Genomic DNA, 16,444 nt, shown 5'->3' on the forward strand with positions numbered 1-16,444 from the left:
ACTCCAGCTCACACACCTTCCATCTGAGATAGCAAGGGTCCTTGATCTGGGATTTTGGTATCCTCCCTGTTCTGAATTTTGTTTCCCTAGCCATCTGACACAGTACCTGACATGTACTAGGTACTTAATAAATGTTTACTGATTTGAATATTTTTAAGGGGAGGATTATCATCAAGAATTGACCCAGGGGGCAGCTAGATGGCACAGTGGATAAAGCACCGGCCCTGGAGTCAGAAGTAACTGGGTTCAAATCCGGTCTCAGACATTTAATAATTACCTAGCTGTGTGGCCTTGGGCAAGCCACTTAACCCCATTTGCCTTGCAAAAACCTTAAAAAAAAAGGAAGGAAAGAGAGAGAGAGAGAAAGGGAGGGAGGAAGGAAGGAAGGAAGGAAGGATGGATGGAAGGAAGGATGGATGAAAGAATGAATTGACCTGGACTAGATTATCTTCTGATGTTCTGTAATTCTATATAAATCTAAAACAATATGGGTACCTAGGTAACGCAGTGAATAGAGCATCAGACCAGAAGTCAGGAAGACCTAAGTTCAGATCCAGCCTTAGACACTAGCTGTGAGATCCTGGGCAAGTCACTTCACCCTGTTTGCCTCACTTTCCTCATCTGTAAAATGAACTGGAGAAGTGGCAGGCTGCTTCAGTATCTGCCAAGAAAATCACAAATGGGGTAACAAAGTGAAACTAAAACAAATGAACAGCAACAAATTGAGAGAAGTCAAAAAATAGACACTCTGATTTGATTTTTTACTGTGTTTTTCACCATTGATATATTTCCCAAAATGGATAAAAGTGAAGGTTTTGATGTGGAGTGTTATAAAAAAAAAAATAATACCAAGGTTGAAATTCAGTAAAAGTCAGGAAATTCCAGGTTTGCTTTTTTTTGTATTTCTTTCATGCTTAACTGCCCTGAAGCCTGGATTGTTTACCAGCAATGTGGATTTCAATTAACTGTTATATTTGTTGTCTGTGTGTTGCCAGAGATGCTGTTGATATGAAAGAGATGAATGCAGTAGCTTTGGGCCTTTATCAAAATATTGTTTCAATAAGCTTTATAAAAGACATTTGAAATTTACCTCAATCTGTAGCCAATTTAAATTCTTTGTTCAGCATGGAAAAAGAAATCTTTTCTCCTGAACAATGAATTCATAAGCAGACTATCGATTTAAAATACAAGTCAGTGTTTAAGGGATATCCAAATATGTGTTAACACTCTCTACTTACAACTATTAAGAAATTTGACATTCTGTTCTTCAAATCTCTCAGAAAACTTGAATTAAGTAATTAAGTAAAAGTTTAGAATTAGAATCCTAGATTATGTCAAGTCTACTATTCCAACTCTTCATAAAACATGAATCCTTTTACAGCATTCTTTTAAGAAATGTCTATTTGAAAAGTTTATTTTTTCCTCATATGTAGCCAAGATCTGCCCTTTAACTTTCTACTTCTCTTTTCTTGGGACAAGTAAAATAATTCGAAGATGCAAATTTTCCTACCTCCTTAAACAACTCTTAATTCTCTGAATAGATCAATATATGATGTGCTTTCCTGGTCCCTTTACCCCATCTGGTTTTTTCCTTCCTTTTAATGTGGTGTAACATGGCTTTATCAGTCCAAAAATGTGGAACCTAGAATTGAATGCAGTATCCTAGATGTGGTTTATATCAAGCCATAGCACCCTACTTACCTTTTTTGCAAACTTTTTGGAATCTTCCTTGCGATGAATACCAGATTTGTGGCTAGGAATCTCCTCCTTATAATAGAGATTTTTTAGTGACATAGTCATTTCCTCCCAATTTTTCCTTCCTTTTTATTTCACCATCCAATTTAATGATTCCAATCAGTCCAGGTCCTTTGCATCTCTTCATTTTTATTTTGCATGTTAGTGTAGTTGTCATTTCAAGGATTTCTCAAATTCTGTGTCATTGTAAGAGATGTCCAGATAATCAGTCTAACTTACCTCAAGCCTGGCTTTCCTCTATGCTAGCTTTGTTTGGATAGCGTTTCAAAGATCTAAAATTCACCAATTTAGACTCCATGACATTGACAATTTTTTCTATATAACCTTATATGTCTCCACTAGAACTTTTTCAGGACACTATAAATATTCATGTCCTATGCAATTTTGGACAGTTCTTGAATTTAATTGTATTCTGTCCTGAAGAATCTTTTTGGTTTCTTACATTTTCCACAGTTTCTCCAGTAACAACTGCCACTGTCTTTTTAAAATTGAGGACTACCATAAGGAGTCTGGTGATAAGAGTTCTCTGCTCTTGGAACTGGACAGGACCTAAACCATCATCTAAACTTGCTTCTCCCTGGTCATGTAGCAGACTAAGAGTCTAAGGCCCTCAAAGAGTAAGTGACTTAAGCAGAGTAGAACAGCCCGTGTGAGAGAAGAACCCATTTTGTATAGCCATAAGAGCTATGAGGAAAAGTCACCCAGAAATGTGTCAGATCACAGTTTTGGAAGTAACAATGATTCACTTTTACTTTATCATTAGAGAGTCAGTGCATGCATTTTTTTTTATGCTTATCTGTCCCCATAAAACATAATTGCTACTTCAGTTCAATTCAGTGAATATTGCAAAGCACCCATGATATAAAGACAGCAATAATCATTTCCCTTATAGAGTTGATATTCTGCTGGTGGGTACATAAGAAAGAAGTAGCTGAGTGTGGTTGAAAGTATGGTATGGAGTCAGAGTCCTGTGCTTGAAATTTGGTTCTCTCACTGGACAAATTATTCTTTTTTGGAACTTGGTTTCCTCATTTATAAAATCTGAAAGCATTGACTAGAGGATTTCAAAGACTCCTTCCAGCTATCGAACAATATTTGGAGTTGGAATGCATCAGGACCTGGGAATCCATTCATTATACAGGGAAATTTCCTTTACTATGTAGATCCACATTATTCTGCAACTTGTAAGAACAGTTGGGATAAAAAGGGAAGTGACTTAAATGCCAGGTTCACACAGCCATTATCAAAAACAGCAGTCCCCATTACACACTGCTGTCCTTCATATCATTCAAGTAAAATGAGAAAAAGAAAACCCTCTGGGGTTATTATAACTACAAAAACTCCAGGACAATGAATATTCTCACAATTGTTCTCTATCAAAGATATTTTTGTAGTCTGAAAGATAGCATATAGTCATAATACTTTGTTAATCTGGTTCTAATAAATCCTGAATTACAGTCCTGTGTCTTCTCTGGCCCCTAACTACAGTCCTTCTCTTTGCAGGCAGACATCCTTATTGTATATGAACTGAGCTCTTCATTCTTGTTTTGTTCATTTCATTTGCCCTTTGAAAAAAATGCAAAAAAAAAGCTCAAAAACTGAGTACAATAGGAAGAGGTTTTTAAATATATTTATATATCTTTGCAATATAGATGCTTAATATTAGCTTATTTATTCTTAAGTCATTGCAAGAATCTATAATCAACTTGGCATTTTTCAGATCCTGCAAAATAGAACTATCAAACCTAACAATATCCTTTTCAATAAAATTTCAGTACAATAAGAATAATTTACATAGCTTAATTCCTTATACTTTAAATGATTTCTTCCAAGTAAATACTCACAGGATAATCTTAGGTATATAGATTTGGAGCTAGAAGAAGCCTTGGAGTCTCTCAGCTCTTGTCAGAGTGATAAATTTGAATTAAAGTTTTTCTGATTCCAGGTTCTGCATATTCTGGTCTATGCTCCATTGCCTCTCCAGGATTTGAAGATCACACCGAGATCTGCAACTCTCTGATAAATTAATTCTCATGTCAGCCATCACTATTCTGCATATCTGCTAATCCCTCATAAATAATACAATATTGACTCCAGTCTTTTGTGCATAGTTTGAGAGGCATATGATGGGCATATCACTAAACTATCTCTACTTTTCCTCTTCTAGCTCTATGCAGGAGCCATTCTTGAAGTATGTGGATGAAAATTGGGCCGGTTCCCCCAAGTTCAGGGTAAGTAAAATTGTAACAAATGGACTAAATGCAAACCTTTAAGGTCATAGGGAGCTCCCAGAATGAAAACTAGAACAACCAGTATAGCCCAGTAGTGGTTGTGCCCCTTCCAGTCTTAGAAAGAAGCTGAAGGAAGACATTGAGTATCTATGGGTTGGAGCAGCCTGAACATGGGATCTCCTGACTCTGAGACCTGCTGCCTCTTGTTAAAATAAACCTTTTCATAACATAATTCTAAGAGGAAAAACATTATTTAAGATAAGAATTTATACATATTTCATGAAACATTTTCAAATCTATTCATTTGTATTTCTGATGATTTAGAAGCCAAACAATAGATTCTTTGGTTTATAAAAGGACTTAAGTTCAGATTTATTTCAATAATATATCACAAGGATAAAATGGTAATTTAAAGAAGTCTTTCCTTCTGCTCCAACCTCCATAGAGCTGCTACCATAATGTCCTAAGACATCTATCTGCTCACAGTCTTTCAGTGGCTCCAAATTGCTTATAATCAAACACAAACTCCTTTGCCTACATACCTTTTCAAGACCCTCTACAATCAGGGGTTCCACTTCCTTCATTTCATACCACTTCCCTTGGCAGCCTCAAGGATCTGGCCAAGTCTCCAAATTTAACATCCCATCTCAAGACTTCTTTTTGCCTTTTAGGTGGGCCCAGGTCTCCCTGCTGTAAATCCATTCCCCAGCCCCAGGGGCTAAAGCTTTCCTTTACTTAACTTGTCCTACTTAGTTGTATTCATGTTGTGCCTTCCAGGATGAGGCAAGCTCCTCAAAGAGAGGGACCATTTTGTTTATGTCTTTATTCCCACAATTGTATATGTGTGTTTATTTGGACTTTTTGTTCCTGTTTGTTGAAGTGAATTCCTATAGGATTTGGTTTCAGAAAAAAGGTTTTGACTCTCCTCAGAGAGAATCGTAAATAATGAACTCCAAAGGACATTCATTTGGAAGAAAGCAGCTTAAGTGAAAATATGAAGATTTTTGCAGACATCAAAATAAGAGTATATTTGAACTTCTCAAGATGTCCCTTTGGTCTCTTGAAATATCGTTTACAGAGCTGAGCTTACCTAAAGTTCTACTGTTATTTGCAACATGCCAGGATTTTTAGATTTTCCTGAATACTTAAGTATGCTAATTATATATTTTAATGCTAGTTTCATTCCTGCCTAATACCCAAAGTGTCCTTTTCCCCTTTTACACAATGACAGGATTACTTTGAGTTCACTGTGTTATATATCTGTTAGCATGTACATTTTGTAGCTGACCTAGAATACTGTTGAATAAAACATTGCTAATTTTTGTCTCCTAAATCTAGCAAAGTCATAGTAATAGATTCAGCCATGCAACTGGTTAATGTATTAGGTGTGTATTCTGCAGCCTCGGGCTCTGTCATCCAAGTAGCAGCATGCACATTCCATTGCAATTTGGTATAGATCAGAACTGTCAAAAAGGCCTTCCAAAAAGGAGCTGCTGAGCCACATTAGTGAGCTCACTGTGATGTAATAAAGAGACACGATATTTTCCTTCACCTGGTGTCAAACACACACCTATACTTAGCAAAACACACTGAAAATTTTTTAGCTGAAACTGGTTAAAAATAGAATCAAGGTTATTTGTGCAAGGGAAGAAAAGGAATAAGAGCATTCTAACCAATAAGAATGGGGAGAGGGGGATCACAATGAGTGAAACATAGTTGAGGTTAGGTATTAGTGAATAATTCTTGAGCTGGAAAACTAAAGTAGAACGATACATGTTTTGTAAAGGACAAAATTTAGAATTGTTAGGCAAAATGCATTGATGTCATAATAGGGGAAAAACTAGACTAAAAGAGTAATCTTTCTGTATCCATACCAATCATCAAGCCACATTGGTCCTGGTGTTGGGCTGGAACTTGCAACAAAGATTTTTGGAGGCATTTCATATGCAAACTGTAAATAGTTGCAATTTGGCTTATAATATTTTACATATTGAGTTAAAGTGCATATGTTTTTATTTAACAGAATCTAAACTATAAAATATAGCTTTAGCCCCTGCTTCCCTCCATAAAAAATTCATCTTGTATGATTTTTCCTTTTCTTAAGATAGCTTAAGTGGTTCCATCATTAGAAATCCTGACTTTTCTCATCAGTCGTTAAACTTTTATTAAGCACCTACTGTGTGCTAAGCCCTGGGAATACAAAGAAAGTCAAAAGCTGTTCTCTGTTCGCAAGGAACCGGCAATCAGATGACATGCAAACAGCTATGTACAGACAAATTATATACAAAATAAATAGGAACTAATCAACAAGAATAATCAACTAAAATTAAGACAGTTATTTATCTCAGCCTTCATCATTCTTATTCCTACAACCTGTTGCCCTCTTAAAGACCTTTGCTTTCTAATTGTATTGATTTCCATTTAATAATTTGTTATATGAATTTTTTTTAACAACGCCAGGGTTTTCTTTTTTCACTAGGTTTGGAAATGACTTTGATTCAAAGTAATTAACCCCTCTAATTTTATGCCTACAATAACAGCTTCTTCATCTGATGCTGGCATTCAATCTTTAAAGTCTTTTTAAGTGTGGATTATCAATATTTGTATTTGATACTGTTTCACAGGTGCCTTAAGGTAACTGAGAGGCAGTAGTGATTCAGTCAGGAATGCCTGGGGTCAGCTCCTCCCTCTTGTGCTTGCTGACTGGGGAGCCCAGGGCCTTTCAGTTAACCCCTCAATGACTTAAGTTGAGAGTTACATGGGAGGGTTGCTATAAATCTATATAAGTCTATAAATCCAAGGGATTCTGACTCCAGGAGTTCCTCAGACTTAGAAAATCACAGCTCCTTCACTTTCAAATTAGATAATTATGTAATCTGTGTAATTTGAAGACTTGCATTTTTATGTTAATTCTAAATATTTTGTTCTGTATAGTTCTCAGATATGGTTCAGTATATTTCAAAATTTTTCAAGTCCTGTAAAAGTTCTTTGGATTCCTCAATTAGAATTGTCACCTTACTGATATATGCCAGGGAGAAATTATATTTATTGTTTTAGCAAGTTCTATAAGGCAAGATGTATTTTACATGGTTAATCTTAACAGTGATTAAGTTAACCACTTAAAACACCTGAAAGCTGAAAATACTCTGAAAGTCTCCACCTCACATGCAGCTACTAAATTCATTTTATTGCCTGTCAGCAATATTAGTTATCTTCCTTGATTAGAAATGATAAACTTTTCTGCAATTAGATAGAGTGATTGGAGGATCAGTAAACTAAAACCCTTCCCAAAGAGATGCTCTTATTTTCTTTCCCAATCTTCTTACTGTTCATCATCCATAACACTCCACTTCCTGTCTTTAAGTTTTTGGAACTTCAGCTAGCTATGTCATTCTAAATTAATTGTAAATGAATGTCCCAACTGCCCCCAGAAGAAGATAAAAATTAAAATCTTAACTGGTTTTAACTACATTGAGCCATATCAGTGATAGAGCCACTGAAGCATTTTTATTAACCAATTTTCAAAATATAGCTGCCTGAAATGGAAGGGTTTGTGATTTTCTCTTGAGATTGGTGAAGGTGTGGATGATGGTGATGATGGCTGTGGTGGTGGTGTTTGAAAAATAAGATCATTCATATCAAGTTAAACTTAACTATTCTTTGTCAGTGTCAGCAAAAGAAAATAATTAAAGGGAAAATGAACATCTCAGAATCCTTGTCTTCCTTATTCACTTCTTTTAGTCACAGAATTTTACAACTGTGAAGAACCTTAAAGCTCATTGAAGTCAACCCCTTTATATGATAGATGGGGTAAACTGAGGTCTTAAAAGATTAGACGGGGGCAGCTAGGTGACAAAGTAGATAAAACACTAACCCTGGAGTCAGAACGACCTGAGTTTAAATCCAGCCTTAGACACTTGATAATTATCTAGCTGTGTGACTTTGGGCACATTGACTTGCAAAAATCAAAAATAAATAAAACTTAAAAAATTAAAAGATTAGACAACTAACAGTGGTAGAATAAGAATTAGAACCCAGGTTTTCTGACTACCAACTGAGGGTTTTTATGCATGATCCTTTTTTTAATAACTTTTTGTTATGTTCTTGTTTATGTCTTATTTATGTCTTTCTTGTTGATATAAAGCATTTTTCATTCTTTCCAACATATTTTTATTCTCAAATCTATATATCAGTCATCTAAGACCATGCCAAATTCAATGGAACTTCCAAGCACACCTTTTCATGGCTTATGTCAATGATAAATCTTCAATGCATGTATTATCTGCTTTTGGATTTTAGAAATCTAAATGAATCCTAAACTACAACTACATTTTGTATTTTTAAATATTAAAGTACTGTCCTGATGTGGTTTTATTTAAAACAAAAACATTTTTTATTGGTTTCCATTTGGCAGCAATGCAGTGTTTAAATATGTCTTCAACCTTTTGACTTCCAATTTTACTTCTGTTTTAAGAGCTTCTAAAATTTAAGGTTTCACTCAAAAAAGCAAACTGGACAAAACAGTGAGATCAGAATTGAGGAATACTCATCAGCACTCATATTCCCTTAAGAGCCCCATAAAATTACATTGTGATAAGCATCAGAAGTACAGAAAGCATGAGTATTTTATCTTGTCCTTCATCATTTCTTTATTTGAGTATATAAGTATTATTGACAGTGCTGCCTGTATAATGCTCAATTGACTGGAGGAGTTGATAGACAGCACCTTCTAGAAATAGATGATCAGATTTATCTCTTCTTCTCAAAGACTCTTACATTGATATCATTGGATAAGATTTTTTTTAAATTGCATTAAGCAGGCAGCTAGTAGGTGGTGCAGTGGATAGAACACTGGCCCTGGAGTCAGGAGGACCCGAGTTCAAATATAGCCTCAGACACTTAATAATTACCTTAATACTTAATAATGACTTTGGGCAAGCCACTTAACCCCATTGCCTTGTAAAAAACAAAAAAAAAAAAAACCCAAACTGCATTAATAGACTTAGAAGATAGTAACCTGATTACCTTCTGGAGCTTCATTTGTTTAGTACAAGAGCTTTTTATATCTAAATTGTTTTTCCTAAATATTACCTTTAAAATGTATTGGAAAGGGGTTATAAACCCCAAAGTCCTTTCTTCTGGACTTTTTTCCCTTAGCTGTTTTACAAATTGAAGATCAGTACTCGCAGAGACAAAACACACAGAATTTGATTACAGCATGGGAATGTGTGAACATAAGATCAGACATCACTCAAAACAAAGCATCTTAATTGCATTACTCTATTTCTTATGAAGTTTTATTTTTCAATGTATTCTTTGTGAGATTTTGCTTATTATTTTGTTGTGAAATATTTATGAGAATGAGAATTTAAATGCAATAAATGCTGTGTTCAGTAATAATAAAGATATTTAATGTTAGTGAGGCAAGAAATGTATTTATAGAATAATAAATTTGTTTATTGCTGTTGATGTTTCACCAGCAACACAACACTTGATTTCTATGAATCTTTGGGAAGACATGGAATTTTCTGGTCATGATGGTGTGGGTTTTTTTTTGTTTTGTTTTGTTTTTAGGTTTTTGCAAGGCAAATGGGGACACAGCTAGGTAATTATTAAGTGTCTGAGACCAGATTTGAACCGAGGTACTCCTGACTCCAGGGCCGGTGCTTTATCCACTACACCACCTAGCTGTCCCCATGATGGTGTTTTCTGACATAATATTTCTACTCAGAGCAGAGCTACAATTGAGTGACAGACCCATAACCTTATGAATGTTGCTCACTGACTCTCAAAACCCAGTTGGTTTTGCTTCATTCGTTCATCTTTGTGACAAAACCTAGTATTTGTTGGTCTTAGATTAGATCCAAATTGTACCAAGCCAGAACTAAAGCAAAGCTACTGTAATGTGAATAAAAAATAGGTATAGTCCTGCTTTTGACAATAGGAAAACATCTAAAGTATTTTAAATTTAAAGGAAGGTTTTGTTTCAGAGAGGTATGAGATAGAGATTTCATTCAGATTTCAGCTGAATAATAATTTACTTCAGTGAATTCAGTTATTTGAATATAGATATGAAGATGGTTAATAATAGTAGATAATACTATAACCAGATTTAAAGTTTGCAAAATACTGTACAGATATCTCATTTTATCTTTGTTATAACCCTGGAAGAAGGGCTCTATTATTTTTTCCATTTTACAGCTGGAGAAACTGAGACATAAAACTTCAGCAAATTGGTCAAGGTCAGACAACTACAGATGGCCAGATTTTTAACTTAGATCTTCCCGATTCCAAGTCCAGGGCTCTAGCCACTACACCTAAAATTTCCAAATGATATAAAGCTGAGAGTTTATCTGAATATTATTGAGCAACAAAATTGTGATTCAGAAATAATGTTGGTAGTTGGAAAAAAGAGCTCCACATAACTTGAAACTAAATAGTGATTAACAAATTTCACCAGCAAATTTCATATAGATCCACAAACTATGACTTCACAAGATGTAGGAGACTTGGCTTAGCAGCAGTTAATGAAAGAAAATTTAGAGATTTTCATGATTTTCAAGTTCAATATGAGTCAACAGGGCTTGACTGTCAAAATTATAAAAAGTCAATTCCATTTTAGGCCATATTGCTAAGGGTACAGTGCTCCCTGATCACAGGCATTAATAGTCCCACTGTCTTCTGCAATGACCAGGCCACGTTGGGAGTATTCAGTTCTGGGTACCACAGTAGTTCCATTGACAGAGCATTTCCTAGAAAAAGCAGATGAGAGAATTAGGGGGATGAGGGGTCCCAAAATGAGGATGTGTGGAGATGATGAGTCTAGAAGAGGGGAGACTTTGAGTTGGAGAGAAAGAAGAAGTGGAGGAGACTGAGTATTAACCAGGAAGGTACATTCTATATTGTCTGCAGAGTAAAACTAGAAGCAGTGGATTGAAGAACAGGGAGACCACTTTTAGCCAATGTGGCTTCACACAGATGAAATGGTGTACCTTGTCAGTTTACTAGTTTTTATCGATGGATATACTGGAAAAAGAATGTGTGTGGAGTTGAAACTTGAACTGAATGATTTAGACAAAGCGCCTCGTTACTCTGACCCCATGAAGAGATATAATACAAGGCAGAGAAGTCTCCAGAGGAAATGGCAAACATTGCTCTTGGAGATGTAAATTGACGGCAGTTTGAGTTTGAAGCAGCCTAGAATGGAGGAGGGATGCCGACTGACCTGGAGTAAGACCTAGGATCAAAAGTCATCAAGTTACTCTTTGGGAAAAATGGAGCAATGTGAAATATAGTAGGCCACTTAGGTGGGTTCCAAACAAAGAGTGATGATCAGGGGTTTATGGTTTACATTGATTGGAAGGGAAACCCAGGGATATATACAATTTAAAATTTTTTATCAGTAATATAGCTAAAAGCACTGAGCGTGCTTTATTGGATTTGCAGATGATACAAAGCTAGGAGAGGTGACTAACTCTCTGGATGATAGAATTCAAAAAAGATGTTCAAAATAGCCAGAACATAGGACCAAATGTAATGTGAGATTTAATAGAAATAAATGCAAAATCTTATATTTGAGTTCACAGGGACAGGACCTGAGAAGTGTAGCTAAAAAGCAGCTTGTTTGAAAAAGATCTGGGTTTGAATCAGCATCTGTCTTAAACTGCCTTAAGGGAGATCATTTCACTGTCTTCACCCCTGGTTAGTCTACATCTAAATGATGATATAAAATTCCAAGCACCACTTTTACCAAAAATATCGGTAAGATGAAGGTGGCTCCAGAGGAGGGCAGTTGAGATGGTGGAGGCCTTGAAACCAGGCCATTTGAGCATCAGTTGAAAGTAAAGGAGAAGAGAAGATGAGAGGGCTATGATAGCTATATTCAGAATTTGACAGACAGACATTCAACCCATTCATTCTCTTTGATTCAAAGACAAAACAAGATAACTGGTTAAAATTGCAAAGGGGCAACATTGAAGCTGTTGGAAGTAGAAGCAGTGAAGTACAGTGGGAAGAGATCTGGCTTCATAACTAGGTTCATATCCTTCCACTAAGGTTTCTGTCTGTGGATGTTTGGCTTTTGGAAAGTCATGTACTGCCTTCAGTTTTCTCATCTGAAAAGTGAGGGAGTTAGGGTGTTCTGTGAGGTCTTTTCCAGCTTTAGTATGCTCTATTACTTCCTAACAGTTCAAGGCGACCCAAGGCCTACCTTGCTATGTTTCCTCTCCCTTGGAGGTCTTCAAGCCAAGCCAGGGGCCTTGCTGGGTGTTTTGTAGACAGGATTCTTATTTTTGAATTGACTGGATTGGATCCTATGGCTTCAAGATTCTGGGATTCTAATACCTCTCACGACTTCTGTTTAGGCCACATCTGTAACACAAGCATCAAGATATTTCTACTACTTACAGGATTAGGAGAATCAAAAGAAGTCATGTAATTCATAGTAAAAATGTTCTGCTGACTCATTAAGTGCTGTGTTATACTGTCTACCTAATTCTGAACCACAAAGTCCATAGAATAGTCATGTGTTTTAACTATTCCTTGATTGGCTTATTAAATCCAACAAACCCAACTACTATGACAATGCTATATGATCTAAGAGTATGTATATTCTAATGAAATACTTATGAATATTGTTAATCTTGTTATTTATCTGATTTCTTTGTCCTAAAAGCAAATTTATTGGGGTTTTTTTTTCAATTTTAGCTTTTGTCAAGAGTGACAAACCCAAACTTTTCAGGGGACTACAAATCAAGGTGAGAAATTTTTACCCATTTTGGCTGAAGAGAGGGGGAAAAAATCTATCACTTAGGATGTAAAGCTGTATTTATTGAAACAATAAATTGTGTTTATTCAGGTCCCTTAAAATTAGATCCAGTTTCCTGAGGGCATTAGTAATTATAACTAATGTTGCCAGGAGTTATTGCTTACTTAAAACTGAAAATAGAAAATCAGTTTGCTACAACTAAAACCCATGTCCTAGACAGGGATAGGGTGTTAGTTAACCTGTTAAGTCCATTGATAATACAAGCTAAGTCCTCCCAAAACTCTTCAGATTGACATGACGAAAGGCCTGTAGTGGATCCAGAGCCAGCCCCAGGGCGTCAGGCAAGTGTCTAAGAACAGTAACTTGTAGAGAAAGTGTCAGCCTGTGAAATAACAGATCCAAGTCCTATTTCCCATGTGGACTCTGCAGAATAATGTCCTTGGAGAAGTTCATATGCATCATGTGTGCCATAGAATAACTCCCATCTGACCATCAACAGCCTTCAAATGGAACACCCATCATGATGCAAAAAGGCCACTTTTAAATCCCCAAAATTGGTTTTGCAAACAACATAAACACACTTTTTTAAAAAATTGAAGCTAAAACCCTGTTTGTATGCTGAAAAACTCCCAAAATGTGCATTCATATTGGGAATAAAAAAAAATCCCTGCTTGGGTCAGTCATTTCTCTGAACATCAGATTCCTCATTGGTAAAATTGTAGAGTTGGATTAACCATGTGTGGCACATACCTTTCAATGTAAGCCATAGCTACCTTGCAAAAGGGATTTGCGTACCTGACTCCTGCAAATTTTTGAAAAGCCATCCCTAGAAGTGACCCTAGCCCAGGGGGAGGGGGGAGAGACGGTGCCAAGAATCTTTGCTCTCAGAAATTGATGATGTTTCTCTTTTGTGCAGTATGTTCTTGGTTCGGACCCTGTGCTAAAACTCTTGGATGACAGTGGGAACATTGCGGAAGAACTAAGCATCCTCAAATGGAACACAGATAGTGTAGAAGAATTCCTCAGTGAAAAACTAGAGCGAATATAAAGTGTACTTTCAGTTTTATTATATCATTTATTTTCTTCTTAAGTGATTTATGCAGTACTGACCATTGTAATCTTCAATCTCTGGGCAAATGATTCCTTTCTGGATAGCATTAAGTATTTTTTTATCTCGAGTTGAAAGTTTTTGCATCATACATGATTTAAAACAAGTTGACCAACTGTATAAAGAATCCATTTTAACATATTCTCATCTTAGTTGTTACCACTAATGAGATGCTTTGTAACAAATTTGTAATTAATTCTCCAAAATGCTAGGATTTATTATAATTGGACCAATTCAACCACAAACTTTAAAACTAGAAAGAAAAATAAGGAAATGATAACCATGTCTTGTCTATGTGCTGTGCTCCTTCGTTGTAAACCATGATGGGAAGTCCCAAGCAGATCTAATGTACTGTGCCTCAACTATTGCCTGCCAATGACACATTTTTATGATACCCCAGATTTTCTTGTAATAGAAATATTAGTTTATAATGAATGTTAGTTCAGAAAATGTTTCATTATTGTACATGAATTCAGCATTTGTAGCATTCTGTGGAACACTCTTGAGAAGTGCACGTTAGTGATGATCTCACAGAAAACCCCGAGTGGGCTTGTGTAGATCTGATGTTTGGTGTATTCTTTTCAGTGTTTGACTTTGCTACAGTGAATGCTTCAAAAAGTAGATTCATTTATTAAACTTAATTAGAATTAAAGTTTTCCACCTCTTGTCTCAATGTGAAATACTTAAAGGGATTATTTTAATGCTTTTTTTTCTACTTGAATGATATTTCTCCATGTATATTTTAGCAAGATTCCCAAAGCCACTGTGCTACTTTGAAACATTCAACAATTGCAATTGTTATTCTTACATTACATGTTCATGGTGCTTTGTTTTTCAAAACATTATATAAAGTGTGTTTCAAATACATTAGATAATTTAAATTGTTAACTTAAAAGATTTAAAACAAGCCCTGTAATAGTTCAGAATTTACCTCCTATTGTCCTTAAATTGTTAAAAAAACAAACAAAAAAAAAAACATGGTCTACCCCTCCCCCCCCAAAAAAAGGCTCTGGATTGGAGCTCCTAATGCAAAATTTCTCAGTTCGACATAAAGGAATCAGATTAAAATATAATTGGGAAATGTTTAATAAAACAAATAAAAATAAGATACTACATAATGTTCATTTGTGATTCTCTAAGGCAGGGCTCTCCAAAATGTCACCCACAGTGCAGTTTTATGCAGCCACCTATGGGTTCACTAAATGCTTTAGTAAATGAAGGTGAACTACCACAGAGCTCTTAAAAAATGACAAATCAAAATATGTCTGTAGTCTCAATAAAAACTTTTAAAAGTAGGGTTGGTCAGGTGGCTAGGTGGGCACAGTGGATAGAGTACCGGCCCTGGAGTCAGGAGTTCCTGAGTTCAAATCCGGCCTCAGACAATATAATTACCTAGCTGTATGGCCTTGGGCAAGCCACTTAACCCCCATTGCCTTACAAAAAAACCTAAAAAAAAGTAAGGTTGGTCAGCCCTGCTCTAAGGTATTGTCCTACCTTCTATTTCTTTTTCATTTTGACATCACTAGTCAGTTGATGAAAATTGAATTTTCATGATAGAAATGACAGTTTTACTACACTAGTGTCTGTGTCAATATAAGACCCTTTTAAGTGGTTTTAACCTATTTCTAGCTGATGAAATTCATTTCATAGAGTTGCTTCCCCAGAATAAGTCAAATAATGCTCAGCTATAAGATTTCTTTAGTTATTGGCTTCATTCTCAGAATAAATACATCATGATATCTATGCTTAAGAAGTTATTAAAGAACAATGTAGCTCAGTGGTACATCAATGCAATGGAATATTGTAAAAAATCACAAATATGATGAAGACAAGAGAAACATGGAAAGATCTTTATGAAGACAACTTACACAGTTTCTGCAACAATGGAAATGGAAATATCGACCAAAAATTAAAATCAAAAGTTAATGGAAAAAAAAGTGAATGATGCAGAATTAAAAAGAACAGATATGAGAAGATTCCCCTCTCCTATACAGAGTTGGATGGTAGACTTTTTTGACAGATTTATCAAGTCTTGATTTTTTCTCAATTTTTTTACCTTTAAGAAATATTGTTATGTGGGATTACTTTGGAAAAAGCGGAGGTAAATGGAGGAAATAATAGTATTATAAAAAGGGGGATGATTTTTTTAAAAGAAGTTCTAGGAAATGGCAGAATTTAATTTGCTTTAGTATAATGTAGAATATAGACTTAAATATCAGCTATCTTCATCATTTCCTGCCTGTATACCTCAGAGCAAGTTACTTAGCCTAACTGAACCTCATCTCTTCATCTAAAAATACTAGCTAATTACTTTCTATTTCTAAATCTGATCCTATGAATCCTCTCATCCCTACTGTCCTACAATAAAGTGCGATTACTTTTTTGAAAAGTCAATAGAGTATAACCATTAATGGAAACCAGTACTGAAAGACAGGATTTGTTTTTAAGGATATTATCATGACATTTTGCTACATTTGACTATCCAAAGTACATTTGCAGATGAAACTTTTAAGAAAAGCAAACATACAAAACCAGATAAACGAGTGTATTAATCTGTTTCCATCCAGACAATAGAAACCTGTT

At 35.4% G+C, this 16,444-nt stretch overlaps 1 protein-coding gene across 1 annotated transcript in view; it reads left to right on the plus strand.

The window, feature by feature from the left end:
• Nucleotides 1-14,534, plus strand: part of SELENOF (selenoprotein F) — a 37,078-nt gene extending 22,544 nt beyond the window's left edge. The window contains exons 3-5 of the mRNA XM_074221757.1: nucleotides 3,923-3,986; nucleotides 12,693-12,742; nucleotides 13,670-14,534. Of these exons, the coding sequence (XP_074077858.1) occupies nucleotides 3,923-3,986; nucleotides 12,693-12,742; nucleotides 13,670-13,801 (246 nt within the window). The 3' untranslated portion in view covers nucleotides 13,802-14,534. The remainder of the gene's footprint in view (nucleotides 1-3,922; nucleotides 3,987-12,692; nucleotides 12,743-13,669) is intronic.
• Nucleotides 14,535-16,444: the final 1,910 nt, after the last annotated feature.

This window comes from Macrotis lagotis, chromosome 2, assembly GCF_037893015.1.
Source record: "Macrotis lagotis isolate mMagLag1 chromosome 2, bilby.v1.9.chrom.fasta, whole genome shotgun sequence".
NCBI lineage: Eukaryota > Metazoa > Chordata > Mammalia > Peramelemorphia > Peramelidae > Macrotis > Macrotis lagotis.